Here is a 23,268-nt window from a genome sequence, read left to right on the forward strand (position 1 = left end):
AAACTTTAAATATTCTTCAATAGTGGGTATTTTTTCTTTTTTCCTATAGACTTGGTCTATACCTGAAGTCATTACCTAAACTACATTTGTTTCTTTCTTTACTTTTTCAGGCATATACTAGTGTCTCTAAGGCTTCACTTAGCCTTTCAGATCACAGAGAACTTGGAAAGATGATGAATACAATAATTTTTCACACAAAAATGGTAGATTCCTTGGTGGAAATGTTGGTGGAAACATCAGATCTGTCCATATTTTGGTATGTTGTAATTTTCTTTAAATTAGAATTTGAAATTTTTATTATCCAAAGATGTGTTTCTTGATTACGTTAGTGTGGTGCTTAAGACAGTTTACTAAGAGATTCTAAGAATCAAGGGAATAGAGAACAACCTGCCAGTAGTGAAGTTTACTATGTTGGGGTTTTATGTCTGTTTTTAATTCTCTATAGGAGCACCTTTTACTGATGTGAATTTGTTTTTTATGCTTTCTTTGAAGAAGTGAAAAACAATCGCTTCAAATTGTGTCATTAAAGGAAAAAAAATTTGGACTGGGGTCAACTAGAGCAAATGTTGGCAATTAAATACCACGTGGTTTCCCTCTGTAGTATTGTTAGATATTAATATTGTGATAATGTGGTGACAGTCCCCTCCACTGTGCTCCACTCTCCTTTGCTTCTGTTATAAGTTCTTTTGTTATTCTTAGTAGTCTGCAGCTCCTCCTTTTCTCCCCACATTATGTGGTTCTTGAAGGAGGTCAAGTTTTTGTTTCCTTAGTGTCTTAACAGAGTAAGTGCTTAATAAGTATTTCAATGAATAAGTGAACTTGATTGTGATAAAATTAATAAACAGTGGTGTCAGGACTCAAACTTAAGTATTCTGATTTCAAAGCTGTACAGTGTCCACTCTGTTTCTGCTTCTTGATCTTTTTTCCTTTAGGGAAGCTGATGAGAATAGCGTGGTAGGTAGGTTCCTTTAATTCTAAAATGCTGAAATACTCTCAGTGGATAGTGGTAGTAGTTTCTCTGTATTGAATAGATGTCATTATGAAAAGCTTGTGAATAATTTTGTTTTGGGGAGAAAACCAAAAAAAAAAAAAAAAAAAAAACCCTGATTTTTGCAGTTTGTAGTGGGGCTTTAATTAGCAGTTTTGCAGAAAAAATCCAAATTACTTGGCAGGGAAGACATAAGGATCTCTTAAAGGAACTCAGGAAATATAGTTATTATGTAACAAGTTTGTAAGAGTTTTAAGATTTGGAACCCTATCCTATTGTCTGACCCAGAGGCTACCTTGAAAAGAAAATGTAACATTTTATGTTTAGGTATTTTTGAGCTGTATATTGTAAAAGAAGGATACAGCAATTAGAAATTCCTCTTCTGGGGACTTCTTTGGTTGTCAATTGGTTAGGACTGCGTACCCCCAGTGCAGGGGACCCAGGTTCTATCCCTGGCCAGGGAACTAGATCCCACATACTGCATTGAAGACCAGAGATCCTGCGTGCTGCAGCTAAGAACCAGTACAGCCAAATAAATTAACTTCAAAAAGAAAAAAATAAATTCCTCTTCTCTTTCCTGGAAATAAGGCACTTTGAATAATGTTTAAAACTTGCAAATTTTCAGTCATTTAATTAATTTATATTCATACTTGGTCTTAACCACATTCTTACTTTGTCACATCCAAAATAAAGACATGTTTACTACTTCTGTTTGTTTTATTATTCGAAGTGTATTAAATCTATATTTTATCACCTCATACTCTTTTAGATTTAACATCTCTTCAATCTGGTAATAATTTAAAGTTGATGGTGTATTATTGTTTAATTGACAATATTTTTCTTAGTGGTACATAAAATAATGGTATTTCTTACAATTGATAGTGACTCAGCTTTGATGACTTTTGATGCTGTAAGGTTCGAGTGGTATATATTCAAATGCCATAGATATGGTTTATTTTCTCTTTAACTTTTATTTTTAAATGCGTTAATGTTATAGAAATAATATTTTATAACTCTGAAATGGTTATTAATATGTAAGAGAACTCTTTGGAAAAATAACTTTTCCTACGAGAATAAATGCTACAGTTGGTAATTTTCATTTACTTGAATCAAATTAAACTAACTATAAAAATTATGATTCTGATTTTTAATTTGTTTCCTTATAGTTTTTATAGTCGTGCTTTTGAGAAGATGTTTCAGCAGTGTTTGGAGTTACCCTCTCAATCAAGATACTCAATTGCATTTCCACTACTTTGCACTCATTTTATGAGTTGCACACATGAACTGTGTCCAGAAGAGGTAATTTCAGAGTAGTATTGGGATTAATATAGTATGCAGAATAAGCTACTCCAAGCATACAGCTGACCAAATTTCACAAAGACTCACAAAGTCATAATTACCTAACCTACTTGCCCACCTAATGTATCTCTGTGCAGAGTCAGAAGAATGCTTGATTAGGCATATGATGTAATATTTATTTAAATGATTGGATAAATACAGATACATGTTTCTAAGAACACATCACAAAATCACTTGTTATTTAGTCATTCAGTCGTGTCTGATTCTTTTGATACCCCATTGACTGTGGCCCGTCAGGCTTCTCTGTCCATGGGATTTCCCAGGCATAAAGCCACTTGAAATTAACCTTTATTAAAATAAATAGTGAGTCAGGCATTAATATTATGGTAAAGTTACGTATAATGAGTGATTTTTATATGCTTAGTTTTCTCTGAAATGCTCATTGAAAATACTTGCAAATTGAATGGAGACATTGCTGGCTAAATATAAGCATTTCAAAGAAGAATTTCACTGACTTGTTAATATAATAGATACAGTAAGTAAAATTGAGATTTGCCGGTGGCACACATACTGGCACACACAGTTACTGAGTAATTAAAGTACTCTGTAGTTTTGCACATACCAAGTATCTATCAAAAATGTACTCTCAGTATTTCTTCTAATCGTCCAAGAAGAAAAATAACTCTTAGTGAGTATAGTAAGTATATATTAAAATTAAGTAGTATTAATGAGGTGGATGAAACTGGAGCCTATTATACAGAGTGAAGTAAGCCAGAAAGAAAAACACCAATACAGTATACTAATGCATATATATGGAATTTAGAAAGACGGTAACGATAACCCTGTATGTGAGAGAGCAAAAGAGAGACAGATGTATAGAACAGTCTTTTGGACTCTGCAGGAGGGAGAGGGTGGGATGATTTGGGAGAATGGCATTGAAACATGTATAATATCATATAAGAAATGAAAAAAAAATGATTATGACATGTATAAACCCCAAAGGACATGTCTTGGCTTCTAATAAATTTCTGCACCCCTCAAAAAAAAAATAGCTTAGTGTTGAATCCTTTTACTTAGAACTACAGAACTTATAGAAAAGAAACTTACAAAGAGCAGTAGCATTATTATTATCTTTACGAATTGTTACTGCTAAGTTGCTTCAGTCGTGTCCGACTCTGTGCGACCCTATAGACGGCAGCCCACCAGGCTCCCCCGTCCCTGGGATTCTCCAGGCAAGAGTACTGGAGTGGGTTGCCATTTCCTTCTCCAATGCATGAAAGTGAAAAGTGAAAGGGAAGTCGCTCAGTCGTGTCTGACCCTCAGCGACCCCATGGACTGCAGCCTACCAGGCTGCTCCGTCCATGGGATTTTCCAGGCAAGAGCACTGGAGTGGGGTGCCATTGCCTTCTCCCTTGTTTATGCTAGTGGCTCCTAAATCTATATCTGCAGCCCAGATCTTTCCTTTCAAGTTAGATTTTCTCTGTACTGCAACCTAGGTATTTTTAGCCATCTGAAGTGTAACATGTCCAGAATAGAATCATTAATTTTTCCACATCTACCCCAACTTGAAACCTTTTCTGTTTTTGGCTCTACTCTTACATAAGTATTCAGACTCCTGCCTCTTCTTACCTTTGAAGAAGCCCCATTATCTTTTGCCTGGATGATTGTTACTGCCTCCTATGTGGTCTCTGCATCTGCCATTATCCTGTTCGCAGCACAGAGCCCGAGTTATACTCTAGTTGTTTTGCTTTCCAGTCTCAGCATTTTTGAGCCATTGAAGAGAAGTAGTGAAGTCAGATCTGCATTTTAAATAAATTAGTAAGTTTGAAGCAATGCTAGTTCAAGTCCTTTTTTTCAGGAAGAAGGGATGTCTTATCTTTCAGGAGTCGGAATTTGGTTAAACAAAATCCAAATGTCTATGGTAGGTTAGTTTTTATAAGAGATAAAAGAGATCTATAACATCTCCCATCTTCACTTCTTATGTAGGATAGACTTGAACCTTATTTTCTATGTTTATTTAAAAACTTTTAATTCAAATTAGTTCAGTCGCTCAGTTGTGTCCGACTCTTTGTGACTGCATGGACTGCAGCACGTCAGGCTTCCCTATCCATCACCAACTCCCGGAGCTTGCTCAAACTCATGTCCATCGAGTCCATGATGCCATCCAACCATCTCATCCTCTGTTGTCCCCTTCTCCTGCCTTCAGTCTTACGCAGCATCAGGATCTTTTCCAGTGAGTCAGGTCTTTGCATCAGGTGGCCAAAGGATTGGAGTTTCAGCTTCAGCATCAGTCCTTCCAGTGAATATTCAGGACTGATTTCCTTTAGGACTGACTGGACACTCAAGGTCTTTTCCAACACCACAGTTCAAAAGCATCAGTTCTTTGGCACTCAGCTTTTTTTATGGTCCAACTCTCACATCCATACATGCCTGCTGGAAAAACCATAGCTTTGACTAGATGGACCTTTGTTGGCAAAGTAATGTCTCTGCTTTTTAATATGCTTTCTAGGTTTGTCTAGATTTGTTAATTCAAATTACTTTGTTATAATTTTTATTGTTTTTGTTACTATTTTTCTTTAACAGAGACATCATATTGGAGATCGCAGTCTTTCCTTATGTAATATGTTCCTTGATGAAATGGCCAAACAAGCTCGAAATCTCATCACTGATATTTGCACAGAACAGTGTACTCTTAGTGACCAGGTAATAATTTAAATGTTTCCTTACAGATGGGAAAATTGTCTTGAAGGCAAGAAAACCATCTCTTAGCTGGGTTTTTTTTTTTTTTTTTTTTCCCGTTTTTAATCTTATCCTCAAATTCTCAGTAAATCTCATTACCTCTTATTATGAAGCTCTGTTGTTAGGTTTTTAAGAAATGTCCCACTGTCTTTAGGGTTATGGTTTAAAATCCAGCCTCTAGCTTGGCATTCAAGTCCCTTCCCAAGGTAGCTCGAACATCTCTCCCCAGCATTTTATGCTCCACTACTGAGTCATTCTGATGAGGTTCAGAGCACATTGTGTTCTATCATAGTTTTGGTCTTCATAGGCCATTTTCCTTTCAGTAAAATGTTATTCCTCGCTGCCTGGTATTTTTTTAATTTGTCCTTGAACTGTAGCTTTGATATAACTACCTCTATGAAATGTCTCTTCACACAAGATTTCCCTGTTTCTGTGTTTTCCAAGCTGAATGAGCTCTCCAAGCTGGCTAGGTAAATGCTGCGTCTCACTTATTACCTCTGTTCTTAGTGCTAGTATATTTGCCGCATAGTCTGGGTTTAGCTAAGGTTTGTTTCAGTAGTTAATGTTTTCGGAGTAATTGTTATGTATGATTTCATTTATTTTTAAATTTAGTTATTGCCCAAGCATTGTGCCAAAACCATCAGTCAAGCAGTGAATAAGAAGTCAAAGAAACAGACTGGTAAGAAAGGGGAACCTGAAAGGGAAAAACCAGGAGTTGAAAGCATGAGGAAAAACAGGCTGGTCGTGACCAAGTAAGCCATCCACTATTACTGTATCTTTTTGTTACAGGTAGAAGAGGTTTTTTGGTTTTTGTTTTTCCATTTTTGTATGGCATTAGTACTGAGGAAATGCTAGTAATTGTAAATTCTTCATTTCCCAGTTGTTAATGTTTTTTGACATTTGTGAACTTGATTAGCCAGTTAGTGCTTATTTAATCCAAAAGTACTTATTTTGGATTTTTGAAGAAAATACATGTAATAGATGTCATTTTTTTAATATGTTGAATATTGAAGGCCAAGAATCTGTCTAAAAATTTGGAGGGGGTATACTATAAGCAATCTGTAATTTTCAGTTTATTTGAAATTAGATGTCTGACACTATTTTGGCATCTTGTTATATATTGAACATGTCAGTTTAAGAGAGGAAAAGTTGAATTTTGCCATTACTATTCTGATATGAAATTAATTTCATATTGCTATTATGAGATGTTAATTTTTTTCTTTACTGTTTATTAATGTTTTTCAGCCTTGATAAGTTGCACACTGCACTTTCCGAGTTGTGTTTCTCTATAAATTATGTACCAAACATGGTGGTTTGGGAACATACCTTTACCCCACGAGAATATTTGACTTCTCATCTGGAAATCCGCTTTACTAAGTAAGAAAGAATATAAACTGTTTTTTGTTTGTTGATTAGATTAATGAGTTTTTTTAATTTATTCTTCATATCTATGCAGTCTTTACTTTTATGAGGGAAAGCATTAGTAGAAATGGTATATAAATTAGTAAAATTGTAGTATGAAAAAAATAACTGGTAAGTATGAAGAATAGTGAACTGGGAATTACTTAAATTACCCAGTCTTATCCCACACTTATTAACTCGTTGTAACACCGGAGAGGCTAGTTAATCTTTGTGAGCCTTAACTTCCCTGTAAGAAAAAGGACAGTTCAGTTCAGTTCAGTTCAGTCGCTCAGTCGTGTCCAAATCTTTGCGACCCCATGGAATGTAGCACACCAGGCTTCCCTGTCCATCACCAAACTCTCTGAGCTTGCTCAAACTCTCATCCATTGAGACGGTGATGTCATCCAACCATCTCATCCTTTGTCGTCCCCTTCTCCTCCTGCCTTCAGTCTTTACCAGTGTCAAGGTCTTGTCTAATGAGTCAGCTCTTCACATTAGGTGGCCAAAGTATTAGAGCTTCTTGAGCTTCAGCTCTAGCATCAGTCCTTCCAGTGAATATTCAGGGTTGATTTCTTTCAGGATTGACTGGTTTGATCTCCTTGCAGTCCAAGGACTCTCAAGAGTCTTCTCCAGCACTGCAGTTCAAAAGCATCAATTCTTTGGCGCTTAGCCCTCTTTGCTTCCTTTATGGCTCAGCTGGTAAAGAATCCGCTTGCAGTGCGGGAGACCTGGGTTCGATCCCTGGGTGGGGAAGATCCCCTGGAGAAGGGAACTGCTACTCACTCCAGTATTCTGGCCTGGAGAATTCCATGGACTGTATAGTCTATGGGATTGCAAAGAGTCGGACATGACTGAGCGATTTTCACTTTCAACCTTCTTTATGGTCCAACTCTCACATCCATACATGACTACTGGAAAAACCATATCTTTGACTATGTGGACCTTTGTTGGCAAAGCAGTGTCTCTGCTTTTTAATATGCTAAGAAAAAGGAGAAGATTGGAGCAAATTGGTATACGTCAGCTGGCAGGTGGCAGCCCAGTAGGATCATGGAATCAGTTTAGAAAGTTGTAGTGAACATTTAAAGAAAGAAAAAAGGGAGGAAAGGAAAGAAGGAAGCAGAAATAGGGGAAAAACTCAGTGCATTGCATGTAGTAAGTAGAAATATTGTTTCACAGAACTTTTCAGTTAGGTATATATTTGTGTGTACTGAGTTGGTGATGTTAGACACATATCGTATAGCAGGTCACAGTCAAATGTGTGAAAACCTCAGGGTTGGATGAACACGAAACTCTTGTGAACTCCAAAGTATGCTGTTATGCCAATAGAATTCTAGACCCGTGAGGCACTCAATTCTAATTAGTTTAATAAGTTATGTTTCTTGATATTTTATGTAACAAGTCAGAAATTTTGTAAATGTTGCTTCAGCTTTTTTCTAAAGTTACACATTTATTTATTAAAGAAAATATTGATTGATTCAATACATTTTTCTTAAAGGCCTTAGAGCAATTTATGAAAGAAATTTTGCCAAAGGACTTTCAAAAGGTTTGGCTAAAGGTTGTGGTCACTAACAAGTATTTGTGCCTTATGTGTAATATTGTGTGAAGAAATATGAGTAATAATAAAACTGTATAAAACTCAGAGCTGCAACAACTATAGAAGAAAATAGAATATGTAAATAGGCAGTAAATTGAGTGTCAAGTCATCAGTTGCTTGGTGTTGAGCATCAGTCTGGTGTTGAGCAGAGTCTCTTGCTCTTCTTTAGTAAGGAAGGCATCCTGACAGTGAAACCAAAACTGCTTCAGCATTTAGACCATAGGACATTACGCTTCTGATACTTAGCACTCTCGGCTCGGTGGATTGGTACAGTGTTGTATGGAAGGTAGGGTTCAGTTTACAGCTCCCTTGTTTTCCTTCTGTAAACAGTTGGTCCGTTAATCCACAGAGAAGCAGATGTTCTTTTTATCAAACATCTACTTAGTGATCAGGTTCAAGGCAAGGCTGTATACTTGTTTACCTGGGAAATATTTTTATGCCAGAACAAATAGCTTGTGAGTATTAGTTGATTGATTTTTGCTGATCACTTGCACACAATCGTAAAGACTTAGTGGCTGTGTACAAGGACAGCAGTTTTCATCTTGAGTTGTTCTTCTGGGACTGTTACTAGTCATGGGGTTTGTCTGTTGTCTTTATGAATTTATCCTTACAGATTCAAGTCTAAGATCTTTATAAATCTAATGATTAGGGAATTTTAGGGTTTCCCTGGTAGCTCAGCAGTAAAGAATCCACCTGCAATGAAGGAACCACAGGAAACACAGGTTCGGACCCTGGGGTCAGGAAGATCCCCTGGAGGAGAGCATGGCAACCCACTTCCAGTATTCTTGCCTGGAGAATCCCACGGACAGAGGAGCCTGGCGGGCTGCTGTCCATAGGGTGGCAAAGAGGCAGACACAACTGAAGCGACTTGGCACACACGCATGCATGCACTTCCAAAGTGACCTTGATCAGTTTACTTGAGTTCTGCACCTCAGGTTTGTTCTTTCCTCTATGAAATGATGGTGATAACTGCATAGCAGGGTTATTAAATATGAAGACTGTAGGTAATATATGTAAGACCTAAAAACTACTGGTGTGTAACAGTGCTAAAGGAATTCAAGCTGTAGACTTGAATAGTCCATTTACTTGCTGGAGACCACATATCATGTTAAAGGAATATTTAAAACCCTCTTTCTTCTTAAATCATTTTTATTGCTGATGCCCTTAGTATTTTTTTAATCACTTGCATCCCCATTTCATTCCTGTATGTCTACTAGGTATATTCTTTTTTAAAGTTGTTGCTTTGGAAGTTAATGATAGTAGTAATTTCATGAATTGTAGATTGAATGGCCTATTTACAGAAATACAAGAATTAGAGCTTTTTAATTTTTTCTACCATCCCCGCTCCAGGTCAATTGTTGGAATGACTATGTATAATCAAGCCACACAGGAAATTGCAAAACCATCAGAGCTTCTAACAAGTGTAAGAGCATACATGACTGTACTCCAGTCAATAGAAAACTATGTGCAAATTGATATTACAAGAGTATTTAATAATGTTCTTCTTCAACAAACACAACATTTAGACAGTCATGGAGAACCAACCATTACAAGTCTGTACACAAATTGGTAAGAAACATATTCAGAAATTTGGAATGATAAAAAGTTTCTTTGTAATGAATGACTTACAAAAGTATTTTAAATGGATTAATGCTTGTTCATGTTATTAGTTAACTTTAAAATTATATGCAGTAATGTATACCTTAATAAATTTTTAATTAAATTCTCCAGTTGCAAATTTACTCTTCTCCTTAGGTATTTGGAAACTTTGTTAAGACAAGTCAGCAATGGTCATATAGCTTATTTCCCTGCAATGAAAGCATTTGTGAACTTACCTACGGAAAATGAATTAACATTTAATGCAGAGGAATATTCTGACATATCAGGTGAATAATACTCTGGCATATTTTAGAGAATGAAGAAACCTTGATTCTTTTGGGTTTTGATTCCATTATGACTATTTTCATTGAATTATATGGATAATCAAAAATTAATTTTAGACTTACCTAGGCCTTTATGTTCTTTCTTATTCTAGAGACTTTTCTTAGAGTTTTCAATTAATAATTTGCTTCTTAAATTTTTTTTTTTTTGGTCAAAGTATAAAATTAATTCCATTTCCTTTCAGAAATGAGATCATTATCGGAGCTGCTTGGCCCATATGGTATGAAGTTCCTAAGTGAAAGTCTTATGTGGCATATTTCATCACAAGTTGCTGAACTTAAGGTAATACAGTTTTTATTGATTTGAGCTTTAAAATATTTCAAAAATGTGAACAAACAAACCTAGAGTGTTAATTATTTTAACCTGACATAAAGTTGTCATGAAATGAAACTATATGAATTTATATGAAATTTATAAATTATGCAAAATTACAGAGCTAGCAAGTTGTTTCAGTAGCATCTTCATTTGCTTCTGTTTTACAAATGATAAAGCAGAAAGCCTAGAGAGGTGAATTGACTGGCTAAAGGAGACTGAAACTCAAATTTCTTGACTGTTAGTCGTCTTCATTCTGTTGTATTGTGATGCCTTTCTTCCAATAACCATGTTCAAAGTTCCAGCCAGTCATCTGTTTAAATTTGTAGTTTGAATGTATTACTTTCCACAGATTCCAATATAAACATTGTTAGGTTTATTGTTTTTTTTTTGCTTTTTAAAAACTTATTTATTTTTAATTGGAGGATAATTGCTTTATAATACTGTGTTGGTTTCTGCCACACATCAACATGAATCATTCATAGGTATACCTTTGTCCCCTCCCTCTTGAACTTCCCTCCCACCTCCCACTGTTTGTTTGTTTTTTTATTATTATTATTAGCCAGTCTTTTAAATTATCTTGTGCCTTTTAAACTGGATGAAAAATGTGCATAGCATTTTAATAAACATGTGAAAGAGCTGAAGCAATGTTTTAAGTAATTCTAGAAGTCTTGTAAAAAGATCTCAGGGCTAAAGTGGTTTATACTGAATGAGTCTATGGAACAGCTATCTAGTTTTTTAAAGAATTTAAATTTGTGCCACCAAAATTTTTGAATTTACAGACAAAATAGGAAAGACACGTTTAAAAATACGGCTTTTTCTTTGTGAAAGTTTTTTGGTGGTTACTTGTGCCTTCTATTTTAAATTACTTAAGAATATGGTGTATAGGATTAATAAGTAGCTGGCATTTCAGGTGTAGCACCCAAGAAGTCTAAATGAGGTCATCTGATTTACTGAAAATTGGGCAAATAGACAGGTGAAGTCAATTCCTGCAAGATTAATGTTTTGCTGAGTGAGTAGAGAGCAAGACTCAGTATAACTAAAAGGAGAGGCAGTATTACTCAGTGGTTAAGAACGCAGTCTTTCAAGTCAGGCTATCATGGATTTTGGTCCTGTCACTTAAGAGCTTTGACTTTGGGTTGAGAATCACTTTAAGTGATAAGTTTCAGCTGCTTAGGTACTCAGCATAGTCCCTGACTTACAATAAGAACTGAGTAAATATTTTAGTATTCATCATGTCATTATCCTCTCACTTCTTTAAAAGAAAGATCTGCAATTCTTGGCTAGAAATCAGCCTTTAGTTATTTTATAATGTGGATTTTAAATGCACAGATATCATACCTTATATAGTTTTAAATACACAAACATTGCACTTCTAGTTTTGGTGCTTTGCTTGCTTTACAAACAGTGTAATTCTTACTTATTAGACTAATCCCTCTGTAAATTCATGATCTCTTTTCCATCCTCCTGTTCTCTGGCAGCACATCTGTCATCCCAGTCTACTTTCTTCTGCTCCTCTCAGGATGAGATCATTGCAGAATTATGGTCCAGTTATTTAGCTTTTGCTAACTGTTGTTTGTTTCAGACACTTCCAGAACTGTTAGTGTTTTTATTGTTTCTCTGCCATTTAATGTGGCAGGTTAAGCAGTATGATGTGATAATAAAAATTGGCCTATACATACCTGTGAGAGTTGAAGGCATCTGATGTCCTTAACAGTGTTGTCAGGTGCCAAGAGGATCTGGCCTTCCACTTTTTCTCACATTTTTTCACTCTTCATCCCAGCTGGCCTACTTGCTGTTGTGTCATCTCAAAGTACTGTTCCCTGAGATACTGTCTTATGTATCTATGTATCTATGTAACATTCATATATTTTTCAGTTATCAGAATATCCTTTCTTGACCACACTTTTAAAAATAGCAACCATTACTTTCTGTTCTTTTAATCTAGCTTTATTTGTGACCTTTCATGTCATGCATCTTATGTCACTTTCACTAGAATAAAAACTTAATTAAAAACTCTCTTAAAACCTTGGTGCTAAATTAATGTCCAGCAGATAGAGGTGCTTGGTAAATATTTGTTGGGTTCAAAAATAAAAACAGATAGCTTTCCTGATTTTTTACTGTATTCTAGGACTTTTCTAAGCTCTTTACATGTATTTTATTAACTCCTTTAAATCCTTAAAACTGGTATTGTCCCTATTTTATAGATTAGAAAAGTAAAACCAAGAAAGATTAACTTGTCCAAGCTGACACGCTTAATATTTGATCTATATATAGAGTCGCCCTGACTCCAGAGCTTATACTAGTACTGTGCTCCACTGTCTCAAAACATGAAAGAGATCTTAGCAATCACCTAACCTACTCTTAGCTAGTGCAGAAACATACATTTTTCTAGGTGGGTGAGTTGATCTTGAAAATGAGGCAATCTCATCAATTACTCTATATTTCTATTTATGTTTATATCTAAACTTCCCTGGTGGCTCAGCTGGTAAAGCATCTGCCTACAATGAGGGAGACCTGGGTTCAATCCCTGGGTGGGGAAGATCCCCTGGAGAAGGCAGTGGCACCCCACTCCAGTACTCTTGTCTGGAAAATCCCATGGACGGAGGAGCCTGGTAGGCTACAGTCTATGGGGTTGCAAAGAGTTGGACAAAACTGAGCGACTTCACTTTCACTTTCATATCTAAATAGTAATTTTTGATTGGCCCTTACTGTTACCTCAAGAGGTAGAGACTGCCTGTAATAAGATGACCCTTCACATGTTTAAAGCAGTTTTTAATATATTGCATTTCTCTTCTAGTCTCACTCTCTTCTGTCACAAATTCTCTTGTTGGTGTTGCTTATAGAGAATAATGCCTAGAACTGAGAATAAACTTCAACTTCAACTACAGATCTGATTAGTGAGAGTGCACTTACTTACCCTGGACACTGTACTTACTAGATAATGTGTAGCATCAGCACTTTATGTAGCTATAATACCATGCTGTTTTCAACTTGGAATCAGATACCTTTTTTTTTTCCCTTTCTCTTAACCCTTCTTCCTCCTCCTTCCTCCCCCCTCCCCTTCACTCCCCTCTTTTGTTTTCCTACAGTAACTTGAACCATGGCTTCCACATCTGTGTTTTTTTACAAGGTTGTTGTTCAGTCACTAAGTTGTGTCTATCTCCTTGCGACCCCATGAACTGCAGCACGCCAGGCTTCGCTGTCCTTCACTATCTCCCAGAGTTTACGCAAACTCATGTCCATTGTGTCGGTGATGCCATCTCAACATCTCACCCCTTCTCCTCCTGCCTTCAGTCTTTCCCAGCATCAGGGTCTTTTCCAGTGAGTCGATTCTTCATATCAGGTGGCCAAAGTTTGGAGCTTCAGCTTCAGCATCAGTCCTTCCAGTGTATATTTTCAGGGTGATCTCCTTTAGGATGGACTGGTTTGATCTCCTTGCAGTCCGCGGGACTCTCAAGAGTCTTCTCCAGCACCACAGTTCGAAAGCATCAGTTCTTCAGTGCTCAGCCTTCTTTATGGTCCAACTCTCACTTCCATACATAACTCCTGGAAAAACCATAGCTTTGACTAGATGGACCTTTTATAAGATAGACTTTATTTTTAGAACATTTTATGTTCACAGCAAAATTGAACAGAAGGTGCAGAGATTTTCCATACATGCCCTGCTTCACATGTGCATAACCTTCGCCGTTATCAACATCCTCTATCAGAGTGGGTACATATTGTCATCATCAGTGAACCTACATTGACATACTATCATCACCTGAAGTCCCAAATTTACATTAGGGTTCTGTCTTGATTTGTGCATCTTGTGGGTTTTAACAAATGTATGACATGAAAGTCACTCATTGGTGTCCAACTCTTTGCAACCCCATGGACTATAGCCCACCAGGCTCCTCTGTCCATGGGATTCTCTAGGCAAGAATACTGGAATGGGTAGCTGTTCCCTTCTCCAGGGGATCTTCCCGACCCAAGGATCAAACCCAGGCCCCCGCTTTGCAGGGGACCATCTGAGCCACCAGGAAAGCCCGGGAATACTGGAGTGGGTAGCTGATCCCTTCTCCAGGGGATCTTCCTGACCCAGAAATCAAACTGGGGTCTCCTGCATTCCAGGCAGATTGTTAACCAGCTGAGCTACCAGGGAAGCCATAACAAATGTATGTTGTCCTTTCAGATTGACTTTTTTTTAAATTTATTTTTTATTTGAAGGAAAATTGGTTTATAATGTTGTGTTGGTTTCTGCTGTACAAGGACACAAATCAGCCTTAATTATACATACACCCCCTCTTTTAAGCCTTCCTCTTCTCCTACCATCCCATCCTCTGGGTCATCACAAAGTGCCAGGCTGGGCTCCCAGTGTTCTTAGCAACTTCTCACCAGCTATCTGTTTAGTAAATGACAGTGTATGTATGTCGCTACTTTCTCCATTCATCCTACTCTCTCCTTGCGGACTCTCATCCGCAAGTCCCTTCTCTACATCTGAGTCTCCATTCCTTACCTGCAAATAGGTTCATCAAAACCACTTTTCTAGATTCCCTATTTGTGCATTAATATACAATATTTGTTTTTCTCTTTATTACTTACTTCACTCTGTAAAATAGATGCTAGGTTCATCTGCCTCACTGGATATGACTCAAATGCATTCTTTTTTATGGCTGAGTAATATTCCATTGGATGTATGTACTACCTCGTTATCTATTCATCTGTTGATGGACATCTAGGTTGCATCCATGTCCTGACTATTCTGTAAATAGTGCTGCAGTGAACATTGGAGTACATGTGTCTTCAGAATTGTGATTTTCTCAGGGTATATGCCCAGTGGTGGGATTGCTGGATCATAGTAGATTTATTCCTGTTTGTTTGTTTTTAAGGAATCTCCATGCTATTCTCCATAATGGCTGTATCAGTGTAACATTCCCACCAATGGTGTAGGAGGGTTCCCTTTTCTCCACATCTCTCCAGCATTTATTATTCATAGATTTTTTGATGATGGCCATTCTGACTGGTGTGAGGTGATACCTCATTGTCGTTTTGATTTGTATTCTCTAAAAATGAGTCACGTTGAGCATCTGTTAATCTTAGTATATACAAGACATACAGATGGTTTATTGGCCATCTGTATGTCAGAGAAAAGTCTGTTAAGGTCTTCTGCCCATTTTTTGATTGGGCTGTTTGTTTTTCTGATATTGAGCTGTATGAGCTGCTTATATATTTTGGAGATGAATCTTTTGTCAGTTGTTTTATTTGCAGGGTTTTTTCTCCCATTTCCGCCCATTCTGAGGGTTGTCTTTTAATCTTGTTTATTAATAGTTTCCTTTGCCCTGCAAAAGCTTTTAAGTTTAATTAGGTCCCTTTTGTTTATTTGGTTTTCCACATCTTATATTTTGTATGATACTGTTTTTTAGACCTTTATTATTTTCATAATTTTTCTTGTTATTGTTCATTATTTTTGGATCTTTTTTGAGTTCAGATTTTTCTCATGGTCTCTTAGTAATCTTTTTATAAACTTAACTGTCTTAGCTATGTCCTTAATTGTTAATGTTATCAAGTATATTCTTATTCTTTAAATGGTAAAAGCTGATGTTTTAACATTTCTCTTTTATATCTCGGAGTGACAGTATTTTCTTAGATATTAAAATTTAAAGTTCATGTAATAATACTATAAATAATGTTGACTTCTTTTTGAATACTATGGGTTTTCTGACTCGTGTGTTATTTCTTGGCTGGGTTCTTTTTCAGATATTTGATAGTATTAAACCTGAGTTTAAAAGCTAGTCAAAAGAAACTTTTTGGGTAAGAGTTTAGATTTATTATCTTTGGAGATATATCAGTGTGAGTTAACTTGGGTTTCTCATTAAATGTAATATACCCCAAAACCAAGATGGTTTATAATACTAAAACTTTTTTTCTTTAAAACTTCTGATTTTAGTAATCTTCTTTGTGATTTTCCTTACTTGACATAAGTTTTCAGTTTACCTTCATAAAACCTTGCATATTTTATTAATTGTAAGACTTTTAGAAAAACTACATGGTTATGTTTTGCTGTTTAGGAGCTTTATATTTTTATTTTTTTGCTTCTCAGCACTAAATCATGATTTAGTTAAGCATTTTTCAGAAGCGTTCTTAATGTGGTCAGCCATAAATATGAAAGCTTTACATTTCCAGCATTGTGCCCGTTATCATTTAGATTTCTGCAAAACAAAGCTAGTCCTAAGGATTTAGTTATCTGGAATTGCACAGCACTTTACAGTGGTTTTCTTAGAGATCATTCTTACCAATCCCAAATTGTAATTCAGATTTCTGTGAATGTAACCACTTGTGTATTATTAAGAACTGGAGGTATTATTCATAACTTTGTTTTCTCAGCCTCGGTGTACTGAGGCCTACTTAGTGTGTATTCTTATATTTTATTCTATAAGAAATATTATGGTCATAATATAATGGTGTTTCATATAGACAAGTTCAGTTTGTTTTACACTGTTGTATTTTATTGAGATAAATCTCCTCGTACTTGTTTATCAGTGCTGATTCTAATTTTATTTTGGCATTTTCAGTGTCCTGTAAAATTACTTTGCTTAGAATACTGAGTTTATAAAATTATATTAATAGAAATAACACAGATTTTTGCTTCCAGTACGGGTAGGCTAGATTATTTAGGTCAGTTCTTACCTTAAGGACAACTTTTTTTAAAAAATGGAGCTAGATAGAGGTAGGAAGCAAGGAAGGAAGACAGACATCTTCTAAAGAAGAGCTAAAAAGACAGTGAGGTGTTTATTTCTAGACCTTAGTTCCCCAACTAGGGATCCAACTTGTGCCCCCTGCAGTAGAACCTGGAATCCTTATCACTACACCACCAGGGAAATGCCCCTGGAAGCCACTTTTGATGTGAAGACATTTGCTAATTTAGAAGTAAGATTTGTAAGATCCAGCTGTAGTCTTGGTGGTCTTGTGGAGCAAGGAGCTCTATAATCAAAACCCAAGACAAAGCCTACCCAAAGTGGGAGTGGAAAGGAATCCTGCTTAATTTGTCTTTCACCTTCTTTACCTGATATTCCTGAATGTAGCGTCCTCTTGTCAGCATCACTTGAGAAGTTGGGTGTGGAAGATGCCCCAGACAGGCATATAATGACCCTCTTGTTATCAAATCGAAGTCTTCCTTTCTATGCCACTGCCTACAATTTCTGAGCCCTCCCTAGGTTCCAAGGCTTCCATTAACTTGCCTTCTGTGCTTTATCTCCCTTAAAAGAACTTAACTACTCAAATTTCTCACCTCTACATATTCTTTGCTCCAGGTTTCGTCTTCTAGAAATTTGTTGGGCTGTCTCATTAGGTCTTGTTTCCTCTATTGTTTCCTTTGTTATTGTAGATTTATGCCTTTTTAATTTTTTTCCTCATTTCAGTGGATTTTTGGAAGAAGCAGAGTTTAGACATATATAGAGATTTTTCTACATTTAATCAGCATTTCATGAGGTTTACATACTTGTTTGAACATTTTTATAGGAAAAATTACAGATAGTGAATCAAAGAGTATGAATATTTACATTACTTTCTGATATTATCAGATATTCTTTGGAAAAGATTGTTAACTCACACTCTGCACGTTAAAGCATATTGGTGCCAATATAGCATTTTAATCTTTTTTGAAATTAATGAGTACATTGTTTTGGGAGATTGTAATATTTTTAAGATAGTTCTGTAACTTTTTAGCTTTCATTTTCTTTTTTTTTATATTTAAACTGACATAAATATTATGTGGCTGCATCTTCTTTTTATCTTTAAGTGTACATTAATTGACTTTTAGTTTCTGTTTTAGCTGAGGACCTTTTTGTTTCAGAATAAGTTTGTGGGCCAATAAAATAAATTTAAGGAAAAGTTTCTTTGTATTTAATGTGGAAGTCGCTCAGTCATGTCTGACTCTGCGACCCCATGGACTATACAGTCCATGGAATTCTTCGCTAGAATACTAACGTGGGTAGCCGTTCCCTTCTCCAGGAGATCTTTCCAACCCAGGGCTCCCACATTGCAGGTGGATTCTTTACCAGCTGAGCCACCAGGGAAGCCCCTCTATATTTAATGGTTGTGAATAAATCATGTCAGAGACATAGTCAACACTACGCATGTGTACTAATGATAAAACGCATTTATTACTTTCTGTAGAAGAAAACCAGTCTGCATTCCTACTAAAATTCTTGGGGTATTTGGAGTTGTGCCCATCAAGTCAATTTCTTCTTCCAGTCCTGCTAGAAGAATTGTTTTGACATTTTACAGATCATTTCTTCTGTAGTTCTTCAGAGTCCTAGAAGGTGTTTTTTTTCAAATGAAGTAAGAAATTTAAATATGAATTGTGCCAAGAATTCAACACTTTAGAACAGAAAACCAGCATTTTTTTTTTAGTAGTCTTGATTTGTTTCACTTGATTAATCTCAGGTTGTTCCATATCATTTAGTTACAATTCCTAGTATTAGTTTTCCAGCTTTGGGGCCCTTTGTCAGAGATAATCATTCATCATGGCTTTAAATATATAGAAAACTCTGTTTCAGGATGCAATTGAGAGAGAGAAGAAATTTATATAAACTATACTTTGTCAGGAAGAGACATCATTAGCTTTTCAAGAGTAATGTGCAATTAAATACTTTATGCTGATTGTTTTTAAAGTATGGTATCCAGATCAGCAGAGGCAGCCTTGCTTTGAATCTTAATTAAAAACGCACAATTTTTGGTTCTTCCTAAGACCTGCTAAATTAGGACCTGTGGGGTTGGAGCCCAGCAAGTCCTCCAGATCATTCTGATGCACGCTGAAGATCAACAACCATTTCTTTAGAGTTTAAGAACATGGATTTTAAAATCAGACATACCTGAATTCAAATTCCACTGTTTAATATCTGTAACTTTGGGCAAGTTACCTAACCTCTCTGAGCCTTAGTTTTCTCAGTTGTGAAATTGTGGACTGTCACCTCCCTCATTTGGATCAGGGTAAATGGGATTGTTTGTAAATTGCCTAGTAGAGGAAGTTAAAAATGATCACCGTATCTATTTAAATATATACTATTTTGTTTTATTGATTCTGAAACAAAATTACCCTATATTAGTATTTCTGAAATTATATGTGTCTTATATGATTAGAAAATATTGTGTCAGTTTAATTATTAGAGTTTTTTTCTTAATGACACATAAAATAATGGTGCATTTAAAACTCAATGCTGTCTGTGATTCACTGATACATGATATTATGTTCAAGATGTATGAACACTGTCGAGCTTGGGCATATATTTGAGTGTGTATTGACTGATGAGACAAGTATTGAATTGGCCTCAGAGAGAGCAGGCAGTGTCTCTAATTAGACACTGTAGAGGTTGAATTTAGCAAACAGTTGTGACTGGAACTGATCATCTGAATATGAGTTAAAAGCAAAAATAATCCAAAGTGTAACATAAAATTCATACTGGTATAAGAAAAATTATTTTTATAGATTTTCCATATAGTCTTTTTATGCTTCCCTTAAATCTCTTATCATCGGCCATTGGTTTTTAACACAATTCCTGTGGCATTTTAACAGTATGCTTGCAACATCTCCAAACCTAGACCTGCTGAGTTGACATATCCAGGCTTTCCAAATATACAGATCCATTATTTCTGCCAGAATAAAGTTAATTATATTTGTTTTAGTTATAATTTTTAAATGAAATTACTTTTTCCAGTACTGCTTTTAAGAAAAGAATTCTTTAATATTAGAGTTGTACTTTTCTTAATTAGCTATCCTTCACTCCCTTCCCTCTCTTCCCGTTTCTCAGTGGTCTTGGAAGAGGAGGTAGATGTTGACATTTCTGTTTAGTGCTGGGAAACTTTACTCTGTTTATAATTTTTATGAAGTGGTACCCTACCCCTATGGTTTTCTCCCTCTGTTTTTATGTATATCATCCAGTGATGAGCTCTAGGCTATCTTTAGCCAGCTTTAACTTTAGCAAGTTCTTTTTGTTTTGGTTGGAATTTATTGCTTTCTATATCCACTTTGGTGTCTGCTTTTTATTGTAGGTGCTGTACTGTGTCTAAGCATAAGATAATCCTTTATCCTACTCCTTATCTTTATTGCTTTTTCCTGAACTCCTCCCTTTTGAATTTGCAAGCTGAAGGAAAACATTAATTTTATTTAATTTTAAGATTCTTTTAATGAAAATAACAAAAACAAAGCATAGAGCATCTGGATTTTCTATATCGTTTTTTCTACTTGCCAGTTGTAATTACCAAGCATGTTCTTGTCTCATCAACCATAAGGAAGTCTGTGCCTGACCTAAGATCTTTCTTTTCTTGTTTTTTTTTTTTTTTCTCAGAAACTTGTGGTGGAGAATGTTGATGTGCTAACACAAATGCGGACCAGCTTTGACAAACCCGACCAGATGGCTGCCCTCTTTAAAAGATTATCGTGTGGGTAACTCATGCTTTTTATAAGAATTAAGAAGATCTTGAAACTCAGTCTTTATTAGTTTTTGCTCAGATGTAAATACAAGTAGTAAGTTATGAAAAGCATTCTTCACTAGAACATTTTAGCAGTGAAAGGATCTTTTAAGTGAATGGCTTATCTGTTTCATAATTTTTTTTTACCATACTCTTAGTATCACATATTAAATATTTGATATCATTATCAGTTAACTCATGAACCCATTAAATAAGTTAATCTACATTAATTTAGACCAAAGGAGATTGAACTTTTGGGTCTGTAACTTTCTAAAAATCAGCATTATTGAGATATAGCTTGTATAAGTAAAATGTGCATTTTAGTGAACGAGTGTGATGGTTTTTGACAGATGTATACATCCACATGGGCTTCCCTCATAGCTCAGTTGGTAAAGAATCTACCTGCAATGCAGGAGATCTGGGTTCAATTCCTGGATTGAGAAGATCCCCTGGAGAAGGAACTGGCAACCCACTCCAGTATTCTTGCCTAGAGAATCCACATGGACAGTGGAGCCTGGCAGACTACAGTCCATAAGGTTGCAGGAGTTGGACACGACTTAGCAACTAAACCACCACCGCCATACATCCACATAACCATTACCACAGTCAAGATGTACGTCAGTCTGTCAGTCAGTCAGTTCAGTCGCTGAGTCATGTCCAACTCTTTGCAGCCCCATGGAAGAACAGTCTCTTCACCTCAGAAAACTCATGATTCCTTGTAGTCAGTTTCATACCCCTTGACAATGACTGATCTCATTTCTATCACCATAGAAATGATAAATTAAGATTGCCTGTTCTGTTGTATAAACAGTGTATACTCTTTTGTGTATTTTGTTGAGATTCACCTCTCTTTGTTATGTGAATCAGTAACTTGTTCCTTTGTATTGCTAACCTAGGATTCATTGCATGAAAACCTGAGCCTCCAACTTAAAAATTTTTTTTACATATCTTCCTGATACTGATTCTTTGTTCAAGATATATTGTGAAATAACAGTGAATCTTAAGTGTTTATTAAAGTATGTTTATCCAGTTAACTATTTTAGATCCACTTCAGTTAATTTCATCTGCTTTTTGTCCTTGAACTCAGAGTTATAATTAAAAACTAAAAGTCACACTTCCTATTGATTCAATTTAAAAGCCTTTCCAACTTTAAAGACTTAGTGAAATCCTGAATAAAATACTTTCTATATTTGAGAAAACCAGAGAGTTTATTTTCCCAAATAAAAGATAATCCTGAAGTAAATTAAAGACATGGATAGAGTTTATGTACTTCCCCTTTGATATTTTTCTTTTAAGTGTTTTGCAGCTATATCAAATTTTATAAAACTATAAAATGACTTAGAGAATCACTTTTTTAGGCTAGCTTATCTTGCTTTTAAAAATACAAACTTATTTAATTAAAATTAATATAAAACTAAACTACAGGAACTTCCCTGGTGGTCCAGTGATTTAAGAATCTACCTGCCAATGCAGGGACATGGTTTGATCCCTGGTCTGGGAGGAAGGGCCCACATACCATAGAGCAACTAGGCCCATACACTGCAGCTATTGAGCCAGTGCGCTGGAGCCTGTGAGCCACAACTCCTAAGCCCACACTCTGTAACTTCTGAAGCCCGCATGCCTGGAGCAAGTGCTTCCCAACAAAAGAAACCACGGCAATGAGAAGCCCAAGCACCTCAGCAAAGAGTTGCCACCACTCGTCGCAACTAGATATAAAGTCCATGCACGATAATGAAAACCCAGAGCAGCCAAAAGTAAATAAAAGCAAAAAAACGTCCCACTAAACTACATTTCAGGTTGCCTTTTACAGCAGATCAGCCTTTGCCATAGCTTTAGAGGGAAAGCAGCAAAAGAAGTTTTGGAGGTGATGAAACGTTGTCACTGTGGTGATGATGATAAGTAGATCTACACATGTTAAAAGTTTTTCCTAGAGCTGTACACTGAAAGGAGGAAAAGTCAGGTTTACTCTTGGGAACTTTAGGAAATGAAAATTTTAAAACAAAAAAGATTGACTTGGTAGCATTATACAGAAGAGGAGTGTGAATGAATACTATTATTTAAATCCCTATCTGATCTCTTTTCTTCATTGGTCTACTGTATACTTATATTTTCTAGTATGCTTTACTTTATCCTTATTATTTTTATTTTTCATGTTTCTTTGTTTTTTAAATACTCATTTGACTACCCAACTGGCCTTACTGGCCTGAATTTCATACTAATAAACAACATTCTGACTATATCATCTGGTTAGAGGCAACTAACCCACTGCAGGTCCAATTCATGTTTACTATTACTTTTAACTCTCCTATTTGTTGAAATGAAACAAAATATTTTTTGTGATTTGGAAAAATAAAAGGCCTGCTAAAGAGTGATCTACTTAGGGGATAGAGAAAGCTACTCTTTGAGTTGAACTATTTTCCAGAATACTCTTCTGTCTCTAATCTCGTTTTTACCTTTGTGCTAAATTGATGTACTTTTGTAGCAGTTTGATTTTCATAGTCAGCTAACATATTCTTTTAAATACCCTTAAAAAGAGAAA

General features: G+C 35.8%; 1 protein-coding gene across 2 annotated transcripts in view; it reads left to right on the top strand.

The window, feature by feature from the left end:
- Positions 1-23,268, top strand: part of NCKAP1 (NCK associated protein 1) — a 105,906-nt gene that overhangs the window by 66,187 nt on the left and 16,451 nt on the right. For both annotated transcript variants that reach the window (XM_027555976.1, XM_027555966.1), the window contains 9 exons: positions 111-256; positions 2,155-2,287; positions 4,871-4,990; positions 5,639-5,778; positions 6,272-6,403; positions 9,372-9,590; positions 9,777-9,907; positions 10,147-10,244; positions 20,606-20,699. In XM_027555976.1, the coding sequence (XP_027411777.1) occupies positions 111-256; positions 2,155-2,287; positions 4,871-4,990; positions 5,639-5,778; positions 6,272-6,403; positions 9,372-9,590; positions 9,777-9,907; positions 10,147-10,244; positions 20,606-20,699 (1,213 nt within the window). The remainder of the gene's footprint in view (positions 1-110; positions 257-2,154; positions 2,288-4,870; positions 4,991-5,638; positions 5,779-6,271; positions 6,404-9,371; positions 9,591-9,776; positions 9,908-10,146; positions 10,245-20,605; positions 20,700-23,268) is intronic.

The sequence above is a fragment of the Bos indicus x Bos taurus genome, chromosome 2 (genome assembly GCF_003369695.1).
Source record: "Bos indicus x Bos taurus breed Angus x Brahman F1 hybrid chromosome 2, Bos_hybrid_MaternalHap_v2.0, whole genome shotgun sequence".
In the NCBI taxonomy this organism is placed as follows: domain Eukaryota; kingdom Metazoa; phylum Chordata; class Mammalia; order Artiodactyla; family Bovidae; genus Bos; species Bos indicus x Bos taurus.